Source organism: Leopardus geoffroyi, chromosome E3, assembly GCF_018350155.1.
Source record: "Leopardus geoffroyi isolate Oge1 chromosome E3, O.geoffroyi_Oge1_pat1.0, whole genome shotgun sequence".
Lineage (NCBI taxonomy): Eukaryota > Metazoa > Chordata > Mammalia > Carnivora > Felidae > Leopardus > Leopardus geoffroyi.
Genome location: NC_059340.1, coordinates 24,543,981 through 24,564,418, shown reverse-complemented (window position 1 = coordinate 24,564,418; position 20,438 = coordinate 24,543,981). Strand labels below are relative to the sequence as shown.

The following is a 20,438-nucleotide window of genomic DNA, read 5'->3' as shown; positions in this document are numbered from 1 at the left end:
AACTCACGGACCGCGAGATCGTGACCTGGCTGAAGTCGGACGCTTAACCGACTGCGCCACCCAGGCGCCCCAGTTTTTATTTATTTTTGAGACAGAGAGAGACAGAGCATGAATGGGGAGGGGCAGAGAGAGAGGGAGACACAGAATCAGAAGCAAGCTCCAGGCTCTGAGCCATCAGCCCAGAGCCCGATGTGGGGCTCGAACTCATGGACCATGAGATCGTGACCTGAGCTGAAGTCGGACGCTCAACCGACTGAGCCACCCAGGTGCCCCATTAATAATTTTTTTAAAGTTTATTTATTTTGGGGGAGAGATTGAGAGAGAGAGGCAAAGATGGAGGGAGAATCCCAAGCAGACCCCATGCTGTCAACTCAAAGCCTGACCTAGGGCTTGAACTCATGAAACTGAGATCATGACCTGAGCCAAAATCAAGAGCCAAACACTTAACCAACTGAGCCACCCAGGCACCCCTACATTAATAATATTTTAAGATCCAAAGTAACTTTACAGGTCCCAATAGCTTAAAAGAAAACTCATCCTGGAGCACCTGGGTGGCTCAGTCAGTTGAGCATCCGACTTTGGCCCAGGTCATGCATGATCTCACAGTTCGTGGGTTCAAGCCCCACATCGGGCTCTGTGCTGACAGCTCAGAGCCTGGAGCCTGCTTCGAATTCTGTGTCTCCCTCTCTCTCTGCCCCTCCCCTGCTCATGTTCTGTCTCTCTCTCAAATATAAATAAATGTTAAAAGTTAAAAGAAAAAGAAAAGAAAACTCATCCACTTACATTAAATCTTCCCAGAAGTATAGAGAACCTAATTCTTTGGATTAAAAACCAAGATTAGATCAAATAGGAGTTTATTGCTTCTTTAACATCTCTTTAAGCTTTTTGTAACTAACTTGGAAAATATTTAACTATTGTAAAATATTAAACTCTACTTTAAATATAGTCATTAAATGATTACTCCATTGTAAAAGATAGATTTTATTTTATAGTAGAAAATACAAAAGGATAAGAATGAAGTTGGCACATTAACAGAATGAACAATTGTAATCTGTGTATCTCTAAAGCACTTCTAAATTATTTGTTTCTTGAGATTAGATTAGTCAACATTAAGAAACAAGTTGTTTTTAAAAGAATAACTTTATCCCATTGTTATTCTATTAGTTTGTGTATACATATGTAGATTGTGATTTCCTTTTACTTACCAAACCATATTAAGGCAGAAGAACCATTGGAAATTGGTGACAGATGACACTGATAACTGGGCATCGACAGTACTAATAGTCTTTCCTGCTGACTATACAACAGAAAGGCCAGAAAACCTAATACTTGACTCTTTCACTTGTCCTGTAGTAGGCATCTGAAAGAATACAAATTCACTTATGTAACATTATTTGGTGTGGTTCGTTGGCCCAAAAAGAAATAGTCTCTATGTCTGTCTATATAATATAAAATAACCCACCTAAGTGGTGCAAAGCAAACAGAATGCTGAAGTGTTCCTTAAACTAGTGTATTAATTAAGAAAATGTTACTTCTTAATACCTTGGATATTACCCTAGAGGTATTTCTTCCAGGAAAAGATTCCTAATTGGTTTTTTAAGGACTCACCTATTAAATTTGTTGATTGTTTAACACAGAAATAATTTAGGACAAGTGTTGGCTGGTATGTTTATCCAGGACTCTGTATTCCTGATACAGAAAAAAGTTATGTTTAACTTAGAAAAAGTTTCTCATTTGGTTAATGATGGAGAGCTTCAACCCCTTCACATGCAGTGAGTATAGTAACCTATGTTCACATTACACTGAAAAAAATGTTTCTGCCTCCAAAGAAATTTGAATGACTGTGAATATTTGACTAATGTGCTTTCAAAAAGCATAAAATATTTCCTTGGAAAAGCTAGCCTATCAATAGGTAATTTGTGTTCGCTAAGAAGAGTGTTTCTTTGGTAGCCCAGGGGAGCAAGCTGTTTGCTGAAATAGAGAGCTGTGGAACTCAGCTGTGGAACCCAGATACTGGGTTTTCTGATACCTTTCTAGAAACATTTTAGCAACTAATATACAGTATTTCATTGTGTTTGTATACAAAACTCAAAGAGTGTCCTCCTGTCCCACTTTAACCCCTGTGTACTCAGAAACCTGAGAGCGATTTTATTTTTTTCTAATATTGTCCATAATGAGAGATAATGAGAGAGTTTGCTAATCATCTCAGAAGGCTGAGATTCTTTCCACTAGATGATTTTTTTTTTTTTAATTTTTTTTCAACGTTTATTTATTTTTGGGACAGAGAGAGACAGAGCATGAACGGGGGAGGGGCAGAGAGAGAGGGAGACACAGAATCGGAAACAGGCTCCAGGCTCTGAGCCATCAGCCCAGAGCCTGACGCGGGGCTCGAACTCACGGACCGCGAGATCGTGACCTGGCTGAAGTCGGACGCTTAACCGACTGCGCCACCCAGGCGCCCCTGGAGGCCTTTCTTAATGCTGATATTCAAAATCGTCCTAACACTTATATAAAAGGCTTTTACTGTATTTAATTGTTAGGCTTTGTGGATATTATGTGATATATAGCATATGTAAATCTTTTGACAAGTGCGCCGTGTTTTAACAGGTTTGACCACGTTATCAACCCATAACCCTTCTTCTTTTAAACTTCCTTTGTGCCAAATTTTCATTGTTTTCTTCATCACCAAACCATGTTACTAATGTTGTGTTTTGGTTTGTTTTACAGTGATCCTTTTCTGTATGGCTGCCCTAATATTTCCAATAGGATTTTACATCAATGAAGTCGGAGGTCAACCTTATAAATTACCCAACAACACAGTAGTTGGGTCATCATACGTACTTTTTGTCTTATCAATTTTCTTTACTATAGTAGGACTTCTATTTGCTGGCAAAGTTTGTTTACCAGGCTGATGAATGTCTAATTTGCTCAACTCTTTTATTATTTTTAATTTTATTTTATTTTTTTATTTTTGGAGGGGAGAGGACAAAGGCAAGGCATCTGAGCAGTCCTCTCATAGGAAGATGCTTAGATGAAACTGATGCCGAAAAGGAAAAAAAAAAATGCTTTGATTTGTTCTCACTATGCACTTTGGATTTAAAAACAAAACAAACAAACAAACAAACAAATAAGGAGAGCCTTTTCCATAACCAAATACAGACAATATTGACTAAATCTCCTGAGCATATTCAGGCAGTCAGGTCTGCACTGTGATAGCAACCTAGTGAAGGAGAATGCTTTATAATGAAAAGCATGTGGCCCTTTGTGACTCTGTTGTTCCGTTTTTAATGTCTAATGATTAATTGAGGAAAAAAAACAAACTAAGTATTTATGAATCATGGTGGACCAGAGGCTTACAAGAGAAGTTCACGTGGGGCTGGCCTCACCTCCTAAGAAATTAGTATTCACAGCTTCCTTGTAATGGTATGAGCCTTTGGTGCCAGAATGATTTGCTGTTGCATTACTACACCAAGAAGCCAATAGATCAAAACTTGTTTGCTAAAATGTATGTAAAATTCCTGAAATTCCCTATTCTCTGTGTACAAAACAAAACAAAACAAAAAAAATCAAACACTAAGAAACATGTTGGGGGTGGGTGGGTGGGGGAAATATTCCTTATATTTATATAAATATATATATAATATATATATTTTGCTGATGCAGTATACAGTGTGTATATATGTGTGTGTGTGTGTATGTGTGTGTAAATTTATATACACACACATGCAAACCGTTCCTGGAAGAGAACTCTGAATGCTTTGCTAGCAAAACACTGTGGTGTGCAAACCTAGAACTCAATAGAAAAAAAAGCCATTTATCTGAAGGCTGCGTAGTGGAGAGAGTCTTCAGTTTACCTCATTCTTTGTAGCAGCCCTTGATTTTAACAGGTTTTTGTAATAGGTACAAATAATCCCATACCTTTCTAGGTCCAATTTTAAGTTAAGCTAAAATTCTTTGTAGGGTTAATTTATTTGTATATGATTGTAGAAGGTAAGATCATGTAAAATGTTATAATTTGGGGAATCTTGACACTATTTAAATTATTGGCAACTGTTGTCTGTTGTACAAAGGCTCTCTTTTTCTACTGGCTTAGTCTGTTACACGAATAATGCATTTTCTGTGTTCAAGCACACAACTTTACATAAATACAAAGTTCACTGCTAATGTTAGTTCATAATATTTTGGCTATCTACAACACTAACTTCACTCTGCTGTAAAAGTGAAATTTGTGTTCATCTGTATGCATTATTAACACATCTCCTTTACCAAAAACCTGAGCAATACAATGTTTTCTTTATATGCTATATGCCTTTGTTTGCTAGAAGCTAACATTTTTGTATTTACTTTAAAGGGCTGTACTAAACCCACAGCTTTACGTTTTCTCCTAGAAGCATTGCCACTAACCCTTGAATCCATAATAGTTTTAAAATACAGTATTTCTCTTCTCCACGTTTCCATGCTTTCATATCAGTGCTTAGTTGTTATTCCAGGTGAACACTATGACGATCTCCTGTTTGAGATGTGGGGCAGGAGGTTCTTTCTTGGCAATGGAGCTGAGTTTTTCTTCTTTTTAGTGAAACGGCAACCCAGATGTCCCTATCCAGTAGAGTCCCGTGTAGTCCATGCTTCACACAAACAGAAATGAATGCACTGTTTTTTCAAAAGAGCTCAATTATAAATTATAAGATGATTACTTCCGAGATGTGGCTGCCTCTTCAGATATTCAAAGAAGAAAATGGAGGAGCCTGACGTGTTTCACACTGGCTTGTTTGACATTCCTATATCTTACTGTTAACTCAGCAGTATTTTATTGTGAAAGAAAACCCCAGTGTCCCAGCTCACTCAGGAGTCAGAAGAGGTGAACCACCACTCTGGTGCATTCCTTGAGTATTCTGGGGGAATGTCACACCTTTCCTTCCCAGGGTTAAAGAAACGTCTTGGGAAATGACTGAAGGAGACTGTTCTTCCCCAAGTATTATCATGTCTAGTTAATTCTGAGAAAACCACTGGATGTGTTCTATGGACATTTGGGATTGCACTTCCCATTGTGATTTGATTGGTCCTCAGTCAAATGGATCACTTTGAAGGGAAGTTTTGGTTGTCACCATTAATACCACTGAGATAAAGTGTTAGCAAAGTATGGTTCAAATTAATTTATGGTATGATCAAGAGCTTTTCTCTTCCAAAAGATGAATTTTATTGTAAATAGTTTCTCAAAATATTTTTAACTGGATCACAAGCATGGGGAGAGAAAGTTTCTCAGCTGCTAAGAATTTCCCCACTGTTTACTTCTTTCACTTACAGTGGTATTGCATATAAGATTACAAAATGTAAGGTTTTATTTGTATCTATTACCCAAACCATTAAATGTCTTTAATTTCCTCGTTGTCTTGGAGGTCCAGTGCACAAAGGGCGGATAGGGGAACCCTCCCTCTAACCAGTCAGCACTCTAGCCCAGGATTGAGATTGTCCCATCAAGTAGTATGTGAAGTCAAATCTTTGTACTCTTCCAGACCAAACAATGAAATGGATTCATTCATTTAAAATTCTATAAATTCTGTAAGTGAAAAGATAGACAACTGTCAGCAGTTGCTTTTTAAAAAGATCACTATAATAAGTACTACATAGTACGATATTAATTTATAGCCGGAAATCATATCTTGTAAACTGTATATAAAACACTGTTTTATGGTGCAATCATTTGTCAAACTTTTGTCTGTTACATTGTTTTTAGAGTGTGCGCATTCTTCTCAGACCTAAGAACATCACTGTAAAATCTGCTGAAAACTGTTTATAGGTTTTATTTGCACAAGACTTAATTAGTTTGAAATTTTTGGAAGCTCCTATTGAACATGCCTAAACATCTGTAAACATGAAAAATCTTGGATTCATTAAAAGCAAACATTTCAGTATGATTTTTCCCAAAGGTAATCCATGTTCTATGTTGTTAATGTGTGTACGTAATTTTTCTGACTCTTACACTTCTTATCCTATTTTCTCTTCCATTTGTTTTGTTTTTGAAGAATGGCTCCTCTTTTTTTTTTTTTTTTTTTTTTTTTTTTAATGTTCTAAATGACCAAAACACTTCATTGGTTTTTACCCTTCTGCCTAAAGCTTTGATATCCCTGCTTGATGTTCTGTGAATTCACTGTTTAATCTCTTAAGTAAAATAATAAACAGTCCTGGTGACATACAATCTATTGATTTAGAGGAAAGGCCCTGAAAAAGTATTGGAAACTAACTTTAGATATACTCTTAGCTATCATTTCGCATCGTGGGCTTCATGGGAAGAACATGTTGCATTTATTTTGTCTTTATTAAAAGACTACTAGCCACAAGTTACTCTGATTGTAGTAACTGTTTTATCAACCTGCTTTGATCTTCTTTTAAAAATTAAATTTACATTCACAATTCAAAACAGTAAGCTGTCTTTCAGAACTAATTTTTGAAGGATAAAAATATATGAAGGAAAAACATGGCCTGTGTAGGTTGCATTCCCTGCACAGGACTTAACTAGTTGTATCACCTCAAGAGATTTTAGAGTTTGTGATCAAGGTCTGTATATTACCCCCAAATTTTATTAAGAATTGTTTTCTAATTGGTTATAACATTTTTCAATTAATAATTTCAAAACAAATTGTTAATACAAACTGTATAAAATGAACATAATTTTCTTCACTTGTATTTTTGTTATTGAGCAAGTTTATCAAAATAAATTGTCTACTAAAGAAACTAAAAAGGCTTCTATTGCTTTGAAATAAGCTTTGATTTTAAGATTTTACTTCAGAAGTTGAATTCTTACAGAGGTTTTACCTATTCACACAGTGACAGTGCCTTGCCTCTTTGTTTTGTTTTAGCATCGGGCAGGGGGAAGGTCTCCGTCTCTTTTTACACTCCTGCTCCCAGCTCCTTCCTTGGCAAGAGATGCCATTATTCTAGAGTGTAGATGAGGCCATATTTACCAATAAGAAGAGTCACTCAGCAGTAAAAAAAAAAAAAAAAAAAAAAACACAAAAAACACCACATATACACATGTATGTGGCTTTCTCTTCTGCATCATATTTTTATGGACTGGGAGAGATCTACTGAGCCAAGGCCCTCAAAGCCAGCCGTCTTGTGTTTCTTCCTCACACATAGACCTAAGCCATTCATCTTTGCTTCTGTTTCTACTTCACTGCAGGCCAAAGGATCTTAACTTCTAAGATTTTTAGATTGGGGTTGAAGGAGAGTACAGAGTCTCTAGACTCAACCATGTGCTCCATCTCAGCTTTACTGCACCTTTCTCGAGGGGTCTTGGGATTAGCCCAGCTGAGTAATAGCCAATAATCAAATAAAGCACTGCATTTACTCTTTGCTGCTGTTTCTCCTTTATATGGCCTTTACAGGAGCCTCATGGGGAGTATGAAGATAAAGACAAGATAGGATTTGGACATCCTTGAGTTCTGGATCATGAAGGCATCTTATCTTCTTAGGGTGGCCAGTCATCCCCATTTGCCTGAGACTGAGGGGTTCCCTGGGACATGAGACTTTCAGGCCTATAACTGGGAAAGTTCCATGCAAAAGGGATGAGCTGATCACCCTATCTTTATACCATCCAAATCTATCCTGATGTATAACACATGAGAGGTATTTGAAGAGTTCCGTAAATATTAATCGATAGATCAATTGGAAATTGTAATAGTAGACTTCCACTGAACTTATAAGACAGCGGGAGAAAACACTTTTCCTTCTTTTTGATAATAATTTAGGAAAAAACAGACTGGCTTTAAAAACAGTAACATGAAGGCACCTGACTTGCTCAGTCGGTAAAGCATACAATTCTTGATCTCAAGGTTGTGAGTTCAAGCCCCATGTTGGGCATAGAGCCTCCTTAAAAAACAACAGCAACAAAAACCATAATAACATGAGTCCAAAAACACATTTTGACTTAGTCTTGCACTAACTCTGTTCTAACCACCGTATGAGAAGATTTTAGGAAAAATACCAAGACTAAAGGACTGGGTTCCTCTTACGCAAAGTCAACTCTTCTGGGTCACAGTTACCCAGCAACAAAGTAAAAGTAGGTATTTATAAATGGAATCAAAGATAGAAAGCATAATGCTGTATTACTTTTTTTTAGAGTTTTGGTTCTTTTCCCAGGAGGAGAAAACAATGGGATGGCATTTTCAAGCACATTCAAGTTTTCTACAATTCAGTCCCAGTTCCACTCACAGACTTACGACCACCGAAGATTAAATTTCAAGAAGAGATTTCTCATGAGACTCATAAGATTGTAGAGCTGGATGAAATCTAAAAGAGCATATCCAGTGTTAACTTGTTCGAGATGAAGAAAATGAAGGTCAAGGCCTCAGAAAAGTATACCGACTTTCCCAAAGTCACACAACCAGCAGAGCCCTCAACCCAGGAGAAAATGCCTTTGACAGATAGTCATTGGGCAGTTGATCTAGGACAGCTGTTCTGGTCTACAGCCGTCTGAACCAGTCTTCCTTCAACTTCGATCTACTTCGATCCACCCAAATAACTTCTGCCAAAATAATCTTAACACGAAAGCATATCGTTTCTTTTTGAGTTCCTGTCATTCCTAATCTGCAGAATGAAGTCCCATCTTCGTTAACATAGCTTCATGATCTGGCTTTTGGTTTTGTTTTTTCCCCACCACTGTATCTTTTTTTTTTTTTTTTTTTTTTTTTGTAGTTTTATGGTTTTATTAACACAAATACAATGTGCACGTAAGCTGCTTGTCCATTCATTTTCTTCGCTGGCGCAGCCTGGCATTAGGATTGGTGACTCTAATGGACAGTTGGGCTGCTCTTTCCACAGTGGCCTTGTGGTTCTAGGAGGAGACAGTCTTACCACTGTATCTTTTCATCCTATGCGGACAAGCCAGCTATTCTCCATTCTTTCACTACACCTGCTCTTTGTCTTAGTTGTGGCTGCACTACCTCCTTCTCACAGTTTTCCCTAATACCTCTCATATTTGCAACATATTTAAGTTTTTTGTGCTTTCTCTCTTTGTTTATACCTCTGTAAAAGAACTTATTTGGGGCAAGTAGAGTGCCTGGATTCAAATCCTGCTTCCAAAATTCTAGCTGTGTGACCCTTGATAAATCACTTAGCCTCTGTGAGCCTTGTTTTTTTTCACCTATAGAATGGGGCTAATGTCATAGGGTTACTGTTGGTTCAAAGGAGAAAACAAGGAGAGCACCGGGCACATAGTAAGCGTTCAAATGTTAATTGCTGCTGTTCTTATTTATAAATACTTCTTGATCACTGGATTACAAACTCTTGAATGCAAGGAATGTGGCTTTCTTATTTTCCTTAGAGACCTGGCACAGTGATTTACATGTGAACTGAATTATCATAATTAAATTTGGGGCTTGGTTACAAAGAAAAATTATGAAACTGTATTTGAAAGACCTAATCGCCTGTCTGACAGGATCATTTCAGTGAAATCCTTCGTAAAAGCAGAGGCTTTCCTAGATCAGCCTTTCATAAGTAAGTGTGGTTATTTTATTGGTAAGTATTTGACCGTGTAATACGCCAGTTTCTTTAGGATGTAAGACCTAAGACCATTACTACTCAAGACCCTTTGTGGACTCAAGACCCTTTACTACTGAATTCACAGTGCTCTCATGTGGACACTAATGCAAAAAGGACCAGGATGATGCAAGCACCCTGTTGATCCTGAGATAACTCTCTGGAGGCTTCTTTCAAGCTTTTGGGTCTCAACTATCTAGAAGCCACAGATTTGGTATGTTTCACAAAGACTTGGTTCTGCCAAGATGGTTTTAATTATTTCTGCTAAAAGGAATAGACTCAAGGATTTGATCTCACTTTAAATGTAGTTATCCCCAACTGGCCATTTTATGGCCTTTTAGTAAATACTGCCATTGTATTTGGTCATCATTAAATCAATCTCTATTATCTGTCAAGGCAAGTCACTAAAATAAATGCGGTCTGGCACTATTTTCATGTTGTTTAAATATTTAATTTACTTGCCTTAGACAATTCAAGTATTAAATAAAAAATTTTAAGTTTATTTATTTTGAGAGAAAGAGAGACTGGGGGAGGGGCAGAGAGAAGGGAAGAGAGAGAGAATCCCAAACAGGCTCCGCACTGTGAGCGTGGACCCCAACATGGGGCTCAAACTCAAGAACCCTAAGATCATGACCTGAGTCAGAACCAAGAGTCAGATGCTTAACCAACTGGGTCATGCAGGCACCCTTCTTAAATAATTTTTTTTTTTTTAAACCTCATTCTTTTACATCGCTTCGATCTCTGTGGCAAAATGCAAATGCAGTTGAAGAACCAATCAGAGAAAATCCTTTCTATTATGATAAATTGATGATATATTGTTCTCGAGGAGAAAATAATCCATCCACTTATCTAAGAAAGCTTTTGACTACCTCATATTTTACTAATGTCATTAGTAGCAAAGTGAACTCGTATTGTGGTGTCACTCCCACTCATGCCACTCTAGCATTTCACCTCATTTTTACATCATCAGAAACATTTTCTTGTCTGAAGTGCTGTTGTGGAGACGGAAGTTACCATAACCCTAAACTGGGGCAAAGGATTTTTTTTTTTTTGTACAGTAATACATTTGTAGAATTAAAAAAAAAAAAACTGTAAGAAATTAAAAGTCCCTCCTCAACCCACCTTCCAGAGATTATCACTGTTAACAGTTTATTAGGTATTCCTGCAGATATTTTGCTATAGTTACAATATATGTATATCATGTGTGTCTATACGCATGTTGTACACATGTGTGTCATGGGTATGTCCTGTCCAGTTGTTTTAACAAAAACAAGATCATATTATACATACCTGCCACTACTTTTTTTAACTTATGGTGGACATCTTTGTTCAGTAAATATAAACCTTATGCATTTTTAGTGGCTGTATTGTGTGTGTGTGTGTGTGTGTGTGTGTGTGTGTGTGTGTGTGTGGTGTGTTGATTTACTTCCTCCCTTTTTGATGTTCAGTGTTGTTTCCAAGTTTTTTGCTATTACAAATAATGCTGCTGTGAACTCAGGTCTTAGGTAACAGAAACTTCCCAAATATCATGATAACTAACATTCTAACTGAAGCATATCAACTACTGTATTAAGGCAGTTCATGAATTTTTAAATACTGTGTTTAAGAGATAATGGCATTCGATTAAGAGTTTGGAGAAAGAAACTAACATTAAATTCATGCTATTTTTTTTTAAGTTTATTTATTTATTTTTGAGAAAGCACAAGTGGGGTAGGGACAGAGAGAAAGGAAAAGAGACTCCCAAGCAGGCTGCACACTGTTGGTATGGAACCTGATGTGGGACTTGAACCCACAACCTGTACGATCATGGCCTGAGCCAAAGTCATATGCTTAACCAACTAAGCCACCCAGGTGCTCCCATGCTATGTGTTTTTCCACATGTCCTCTTAATCATCCTCCTAAGGTAAAGTAGAAGTGGTATTTTATAGACCAGAAAACCATCTGGGTTACCCATCTTGGGTGAACAATTTACCCAAGATTCAGTAACTAGTTACTATTGAATCTGGGTTTCAAACCTAAGTTCTCTGACTTCAAATCAAGGACTACCTCTGCTGTCCTGGCTAGTGTAAGGGAAATAAAAATAGCTTGTCCCAGTTGCATGATTTCTTGGCTCAGACATGAACAGCTGAATCTATGGTTTGCTTCTTCTGGATGAGGAATGCAAACAACCATAAAAGGTAGTCCTGCTTAGAAACAACCTATAAATGTTATATGTTTTGTTGAGGGGAAAAGTATGTAAGTTATTATTAAGTTGTGTTTAATCTTCCATCATTCCCCTCTCATTGTCAGACTTTCTGCAATCTTGCTACGTGGTAACTTCACTGATTGGTGAACTAGATGACGTCACCCCTTGATTTTACTGTTTCCCTTTTGGGAATTGTGTACCCAGGAAAATTTTCCCATACAGGCTATATCTTGTCCCCTCTGTAGCACTTAAAAGAACACCAATTAACTAGATCCCTGCTACCTTGTTGATAGGAAATCTACTGGCTATTGGTTTACCCTCGGGTCATTCATGGGTTCATGACCCAAATATTAAGAAGTCCCCTCTAACTCATTGGGATGAGCACTGGGTGTTGTATGTAAGTGATGAACCATGGGAATGTACCCCCAAAATCAAGAGCACACAGTACACACTGTATGTTAACCAATTTGACAATAAATTATATTTAAAAAATTTTTTTTAATTTAAATTTTTAAGAAAAGAAGCCCCCTCTAGTCATTTGTCATCTTTCTACACTTATTACTAGTGAGACATCAACTATTCCAGCCTGAATGGTGCAGTAGTTCGTGTCCATCCCACACTCGGGCCATGGCGAAGTTTGGTGAGCTGGGAAGACTTTCTCCCTGGACTGAGGACGCATTTCCTCTTAGACCTTGGCATCTCAAAGTGTTGCTACCAAACAGTAGGTCTCTAACTCCCTCTGATTTTCAGATACCTGATTTCTTGACCTCTGTCTCTGTCAGTAACAATGACCTTTCAGTATTGGGTTTTGCTTCTTGTAAAATGTTGAAAAATCTATGTATCCTGGAGCAATGGGAATGGTGAGAGTATTAAACTACATGTCTTGGGCCTTCATGTCTTCCAAAATGGTGTCTCAAAGCTAGCCAGCCCCTTCTACCCAGGATTTCCAGTAGGGTGGGCACAAGGACCCTCACCTCTTGTTCACAGACTAGCTATTGGTTGGTTGCTTTCGGCCTTTTCTGACTTCCTTACCTCTCTCTGATCTCCCTCCTCTCCTGCTTTGTTGAGTGTCAACGAAATGCCCTTCCAAATGCCACACTACTCTCAACCCATGACTACTCTGCCCACAGTAACTGGTAGGTAAACAATGTTGATTTTGGGGGGATTTGTTGTTTCCCATCTGGCCTAAAGGAGCCACTAGTAGTGTCAACATTGGAAGAGGTACTCCGCTGTATGATGGTTACCACAAGTAGCACATGCTCTACATTATAAAATCAAAGGTTCATAAAGTGAAGATAGTGATTTGAGAAATTACTTAGATGAACTAAGTAGAGATCTCCTAGCCTCTTACAAGCTGGTAGACATTGGGTACATCACTTCTCTCTTGACTTCCATAAAAGGAGTTGAGTTGAAGAGGTCCCCAACTATGGGCCAAGGGCTGGTTACATCACAATCACCTGGGACCATTGTTAAAGATTCCTGTTCCCACACTCTACTACAGTTCTGTACCAGTCTCCCAAATGCGAATGTATGTATGTTTTCTTAGCAAACAACCCATGGGCACCTGGGTTTGGGAACCACTGCAGTGGATGATATCTTATGACCCTGAGAGGTCACTGAGCCTGCAGCTGTATTAGCCAGGTTTGGATGAGGACAGACCTGGTGGGGGTGAAGGAATGCCAGGCCTCTCTCAGGGTGTGTGCTGGGGAGACGCCAGAGAATCTGAGGAGTAGAGACAGTTACCACCTTTCACGCCTGACCTAGCGCCTTGCAGGCTCTCTGCTGTCTTCAGTTCCTACCACAGGATGTAACCTGGCTCTGTACTGGTCTAGACTAGAAATAGAAAAGAAGTCCAAACCCTGCTTCCAGGCTTTTGTAAAGGTGGAGAAAAGCAGAGTGCCTGGGGAGAGGTTGTTATCAACGACAAAGTGGTAATGTCCTCCCTGGGGTGAGGGCGGGTTTTTTGGTTTTTGGTTGTTGGGGTTTTCCCCGCCCCCCCCCCCCCCCCGTCCCTGCCTCAGGCTAAAGTGGTGCAGTCTGTTACCTTGGAGACCCGCTAACACTTCCTGGCAGGGCGAGCTTCACTGTGGAGTCGCTTGGAGGAGCTTAGAGGAAGTGGGAGCCAGGAAAAGCAGATACCTCTCCTCTCCCAGAGATGGAGAAATAAATGAAGAAATGCAGGTGACGGTGAGTGTCACAGGGTTGGCAGGGTGAGGCACATTCAGACGCTAAGCTCAGAACCGAGTGAGAAAGCTTTAGGGAGCCTGGGCCCTTAGGCCTCCACTCCCTACAAACCAGGTACTGTTCCAGGGGCTGGAGGTGCAACAGTGGACAAGGAAGGAGTCAGGTTGCTTGGGAGAAGGACGGTGACAACTTGGTATGAGGCAGCCCCAGGCGGGTGGCAATGGGAGGAAATGATTTCCTTCCTGGGGCCTGGAAGGCAGCAAATGGGGTTCAGGAAAGACTTGCTGGGTTTTCTTGTCAAACAAAAAGGGCAAAGGGCGTTTCTAGAAGTAGATCCAACTGGAGCATTTAGGGTATGCAACAGCAAGGTGTATGTAAGTAGGGGTTGCCAGGGGCCATAGAAGGGTAAGAGATGATGTGGAGAGGTAAGAACAGGTCCTGAGGGAAAGTAAACCTTGCAAAGAAGGTTCAGCTTGATTATCCACAGGCGCCATGGCAGTTTCTAAACAGGTGAACAACTGCACGTCAGAAAAATCATTGTCAGTAGAATGTAAAATGCATTGGATGGGGGCAAGACTTCAGTTATTTGGCCATTCAAAATACAAACCCTAGGGATGGTTTCTTCTGGATGTTTAGGAGAATCCAGCTATTAGCAAACCAGGAAGTTAGGGGGAGCTTTTCTTTTATCTGCTCACCAGAGCTATCTTCTTTTGCCCACAACGCCATCTTTTTTTTTTTTTTTTTTTTTAACGTTTATTTATTTTTGGGACAGAGAGAGACAGAGCATGAACGGGGGAGGGGCAGAGAGAGAGGGAGACACAGGATCGGAAGCAGGCTCCAGGCTCTGAGCCATCAGCCCAGAGCCTGACGCGGGGCTCGAACTCACGGACCGCGAGATGGTGATCCGAGCCGAAGTCGGACGCTTAACCGACTGAGCCACCCAGGCGCCCCACAACGCCATCTTCTAAGGGCCAGCTTCCATATTCTCTTCCCCACCTGAGCCCGGTCCCCCAGGGTAATGTGACCCACCTTTGTCTGAACTCTGGACCTGCCCCGAGTGCATTTAGTCAAATGTTTTTTTTTGAGCAGCTACTATGTTCTAGGCACTGATTAGGTGAAATTCTAATAGAAATGAACGTAACTAAGTCCCTGCCCTCATGGATCTTTTAGTGGGTTGATGGGCGGGGGCAAACAGTAATAAGCAAATTTGGAGCTTGTCAGATTATAAAACAAAACGGGCTCTGGAGAAAACAAGGCAGGGTGGAGGGGGGGTACTCTTTGAGATGGGCTAATCAAAGGAGCGGTCTCTAAATGGGTTTCATTCGAGCAAAGACCTGAGGGTAAGGGCTGCGTCCAGTTCTCTCTGCCTCCCCAGTACCAGCTCTTTCTGGCATCCCCACAAACACCCTAAAAACATTTGTGGAATGAATGATCACTTTATGCTGAAGTGCTTGAAGAAGGAGCATGTTATTCTGATGCTGTTCTACATTTCTATAGTACTCTGTATTTACAAAGCTCTCTGATATTCTCAATTTCCTTTGACCCCTTGACAATTGAGTTGAAGCAGACCAAGCAGTTAACAGTAACCCCATTCCATTCAGCAGATTGAAGAAACCCAAGTTCTGGTGCTTTCTGAAACACCACACCCTCCTCCATCAGTGACCACATCGATCGCCTTAGAATCCCATCCTCAAGTAGGCCTCTGAGCTCATGATTGTTAATCATTCACTGAAAAGAAGGAACCAGAGCACTGTGGGGCGTCCAGTGTTCGCAAGGCATTTCTATTTCAACAGTCCCTGCCACTGGTCTCTCAGCCAGGCGTACTGAAGGAAAGCCAGTTGTTTTTTAAACATTTTTTAGCATTAACACTGCCACATTATCTTGGTGCTTCCCAGATGACAAAGCATCCTCTCAATAAAAGATTAAAAACCCCAGAGAGAAAAGCAAGTTGCCGAACCATCATTAGGCTATTTTATTTAACGATTTCATAAGAACACACGCTTTTATTTTTCAAGCTGCAACTCCATTTGGAGTTTCTCACTTGCTGTGTCTTGGCCAATGTTTTTTTGGTTGCAAGTAACAGACACCTAAATGAGCTAGCTTCAGCAGAAATATCGGGAATTATAAGGAACGGGGTTTTTCATGGAAGCCAAGAGCAGAAGGTGAAGGCAGCTGTCACAGGTGCCTGGGATTACCATTTAGAAGTTCCAGAACCAAGGCAGTTTCTTGACCTCCTCCTCTCCCTTCACCTCCCCTCCCCCAAATATTTATGGCTAGCCAGTCCCTACTCTCATGTAACTTACAGTCTAATGGGAGAGAGACACCACAATTTTAAAAAATCACACCAATGGATGTATTGTTCTAAATTAAAAATAAAGTATTCCAAAAGAAAGCACAGATCTATGAAAGTTTAGATAACACAAAGAAACTGGAAATAAAGTGGGAAGGTGAAGACTTCCCAGAGGAATTGACACTTAGGCTGCAATACCAAGAATGAGTGGGGGAGGTGAGGAGGAGGTAGAATGCTCCAGAGCAAAGAGAGCACATGAAAAGGCCCTGGGGTTAAAGGAAATGTATACCATTCTAGGAACTGAAGGGAGGAGTTGTGGAGCACAGAAGGGGGGCAGGGAGCAGGAATAAAGTGGGAAAGCTGGAGAGGTACAGGTGGGTAGCAGCCAGATCATGCCAGACTTCAAATGCCATCTTGAGGACCTTCACCCTAGAAATGAAGGGAAGCCTTAGGGAGAAGAGGGCGTATGACATTCGATTTGTGTTTTTAAAAGCTCACTCTGACTGCAGTGAGAACAGACAGGATGGGGGTCTGGAGGGAACGTCTGAGGGGATGTAGGGAGGCCAGTGAGGGTCTACTGCAGTTGTCTGTGGCAGAGATGACAGTGACCTGGATACCAAATGTCACTGGAGACAGATAAGTGGAGAGATTTGAGAGAAGGAAAGTTAACAAGATTAGGTGATGGATTGGATATGGGGAATGAGGTGTCAGGAGTAATTCCTAGGTTTCTGACCCATGTGAATAGATGGAGAGTGGCTGTGTTCTCTCAGCTGGAGAACAATGAAAAGACAATTGGTCTGTAGGGAATAAATGAATTCAGTCTTGGACACGTTGAGTTTGAGGTACTTCAGGAGGAAATATCCAGTGTCGATGAATACACGGGTCTGCAGTCAGAGTGGGAGGTCTGGATTTTTGACATACATTTTGGGAGTCATTGATGTATGTAGGTGGTAGTTGAAGCCACGGGCAAGGAAGGGTAAGACCACCTAGGAAAAGCAGATAGAGAGAGAAGGGAAGAGAGTGCACAATTTAGCCTCAAGGAACACCGACCTAAACCACTTTAACTGCTCAGGTAGAGGAGAGCGAGCCTGGAAGGGAGACCAGGAAGGAGCCGGCAGAGAAGGAAGAAGGCAGGAGAAAATAGCCCTGGGAAAACCATGACCACTCACTACTCTTGATCGGAAGACAGGCTTTTCCTGCTTCTAAATGTACATGGCGGCCCCATAGCTCGTAATTCCAAATTCCCAGGGAGGATCTGATGGATCCATCTTGTTCCTGTCCACTGCTGACTTGCTGATCAGCTGTGAGGAGAAGGCTGCAGGGTCACCTCTTTGAGTGTAGATGGAGTTCGCAAAGAAAAGAACTCAGTCTCATCTCAGTATTTGCCCCTCATCTCCCTCTTCTTAAAGTCCTTATGGTCACTCATTACCCTCTCCACCCAGTTCAGTCCTCACCATGCTCTTTACATGGCCACTGAGGACCTTAGCTATCCAAAAATAGATCCCTTGCCTGATTAGTCTCCATCATATCATCCTGTTCACATCCTTCCTAGCACTTGCCACAATTCCTGTAGGCTCTAATTTAAAAAAAAAAAAATCTTAATGTTTATTTTTGAGAGACAGAGACAGAGCGTGAGCAGGGAAGGGGCAGAGAGAGAGGGAGACACAGAATCTAAAACAGGTTCCAGGTTCCGAGATGTCAGCACAGAGCCTGACGTGGGGCTTGAATTCACGAATCACGAGATCATGACCTAAGCCAAGTCGGAAGCTTAACTGACTGAGCCACCCAGGTGCCCCGTCTATATTTAATTTTTTAACATCTGTCTCCCCCTCTAGAATGTAAGCTCTCTGAGGCAAAGACAGATATCTAGCTCAGTGGTTCTCAACTGGGGACCACTGTGCTCCTCCATGAGACGTTAGGCCATGCCTAGAGACTTTTTTTTTTTTTAAGTTTATTTACTTTTTGAGAGACAGCATGAGCAGGGTAGGAACAGAGGTGGGGGTGGGGGGTGGGAAAAGAGGATCCAAAGCAGGCTCCGCACTGAGAGCGGACAGCCCAGATGCAGGGCTCAAACTCATGAACTGTGAAATCATGACCTGAGCCAAAGTTGGATGCTCAACCACTGAGCCACTCAGGCACCCCTTGGGACATTTTTTTTTTAAGTTTTATTTATTGAAGTAATCTCTACACCCAACATGGGGCTCGAACTCATGACCCTGAGATCAAGAGTCACATGCCCCTCCAACAGAGTCAGCCAGGCGCTCCATAGAGACATTTTGGTTGTCACAATTCGGGAGGCAAGAATGCTTTTGGCATCTAGTGGGTCGAGGCTTAGCAGCATCCCACAGCCTTACAACCAAGAATGACCCTGTCCAAAATGTCAACAGTGCTAAAGTTGAGAAGCCGCTGTTACCTTGTTCACCATATCCTCAGCACCTAGCACACAAAGCCTGATACCTAGGAGGTGTTCAATAAGCACTTATTAAATGGATGAATGACAGGAGAATTGAGTTGACTATAGACACCCCGAGGCTGTTATCTCTATGCTGCATTTATCTTTCTCTTTTCTGGTATTCTGTTTTCTCTCTAGGAAAATAAGTGTTGGGTGTTTTTATAATGGCTACAGATACTAGTCATGTCTTCCATGGTCAAGATGATAAGTTTCTGGAAAACCACTGGTAAGGATCTTTGATTTTTTCAAATGAAAACAATAGTAACAACATTTTGTTCAAGACAGTCGATGGGGGAATACTTGTCTTGAAGCGAGACTGGATAAGTGATCATGGCATCATCTTATGCCCAAGGGCTTCAGTTTTCTCACTACCAGAACCATAGAATAAAATGTCTTATGAACCTGGAGCCCACCTCTTATCAGGACTCTGCAGGAACCCTTCCCATTTACCATAGGGAAATAAAAATGTCTCTGGAGAACCTGACAATGTGGAGTCAATGTCTAGTGCTGGGACATTGATCAATCGCTCACTGTGTGTTTTGTAGTGTAAGGAGAAGCAATGACAGAGATTCAAAGAAGCACTTGGACCAGAAGGATATCCATGGACTCGGCCAAAATCCAGACAACGGACTACTGGTTACACATGTTAACCAGACACAGGATTTACTGGTAAAAACCATAGTGCTTTAAGTGAGTCACAGTGCTTACAAGTCATAGTCAGGGAATGCAGAATGTGTTATTTCTTTCTTCACATATGATCTTGGTGTTAAAAAGATTAGTTAAGCATTCATCTCTAATCCTCTGCCTTTATTTATTTGTTTGTTTGTTTATTTATTTATTTATGAGAGTGCAAGTGGGGGGAGGGAGGGGTAAAGGAAAGGGGGAGAGAGAGAGGGAGAGAGAGAGAGAGAGAAAGAGAGAGAGAGAGAGAGAGAGAGAGAGAGAGAGATTTTCAAGCAGGCTCCACACCCAGCATGGAGCCCAATGCAGGGCTCGATCCTGCAACCCTGAGATCATGATCTGAACCAAAAGCAAGAGACAGATGCTTAACCATCTAACCCATCCTCTGCCTTTAGAAATGACAGGCATATCTATGCTTTTATGCAAATTCTATAGCCTTTTTGGCCATATCATTAAATATTCAGGAGTATATGAAGATTGTCTATATTATCAAAGCCTGAAGACTAAGGAATGTAATTCGAAAATTCCCCTTTCTAAGATTTGTCTTTCTGTGAGGATTCCCTAAAACCTAGATCCAAAAATCCATTTCAGAAGTGCTATCAGAGCAAGAGCATTATGGCAGGAGAATTAACTTCTAGAATAACCAGAACTGTGGTTTTAGACTGACTTTTAGGTTTTAGTTCATGTCAATGAACTATTTTCCCACAATGGTGGCTAGAGTGTCTAGAACTCAGAATTCACTCTACTACAGAAACTATTGTGATCAGGAGTTGTTAGGTACAAGCCTGGCCTATAATCATCAACCTCATCTACACAAGAGTTTAAAGATGATACCTTTGAAACGATAATCAGTCCAAAAACAATACAGTTTTAAGGCTGGCAATTAAACAATCAGGAAAATGGTCCTATTTTACTTTTCTCAAGTATTGTCACTAATAGGAAAGCAATTTTAATGAAAAGAATATGAGGAAATGTCAGTAGAGTCTTGAGATTCTGGGGGATTCTTTCAATGACTTCAGATGTTGATAATATGGGTCTTTGCTTCATCTAATTTCATGTCAAATACATGACTTCCCAGGTGTACAAGGGCCACTCATACAATTATCAGC

The 20,438-nt window shown here is 40.5% G+C and overlaps 2 protein-coding genes across 2 annotated transcripts in view; both read left to right on the top strand.

Moving 5' to 3' along the window:
• MOSMO (modulator of smoothened) overlaps nt 1-3,585 on the top strand; it is a 62,344-nt gene extending 58,759 nt beyond the window's left edge. Inside the window, exon 3 of the mRNA XM_045461208.1 lies at nt 2,728-3,585. Coding sequence (XP_045317164.1) covers nt 2,728-2,912 — 185 coding nt within the window. The 3' untranslated portion in view covers nt 2,913-3,585. The remainder of the gene's footprint in view (nt 1-2,727) is intronic.
• A 51-nt stretch (nt 3,586-3,636) lies between these two features.
• VWA3A (von Willebrand factor A domain containing 3A) overlaps nt 3,637-20,438 on the top strand; it is a 71,830-nt gene continuing 55,028 nt past the window's right edge. The window contains 6 exon segments of the mRNA XM_045461204.1: nt 3,637-13,250; nt 13,515-13,653; nt 13,796-13,903; nt 18,787-18,805; nt 18,807-18,874; nt 19,194-19,317. Of these exon segments, the coding sequence (XP_045317160.1) occupies nt 13,890-13,903; nt 18,787-18,805; nt 18,807-18,874; nt 19,194-19,317 (225 nt within the window). The 5' untranslated portion in view covers nt 3,637-13,250; nt 13,515-13,653; nt 13,796-13,889.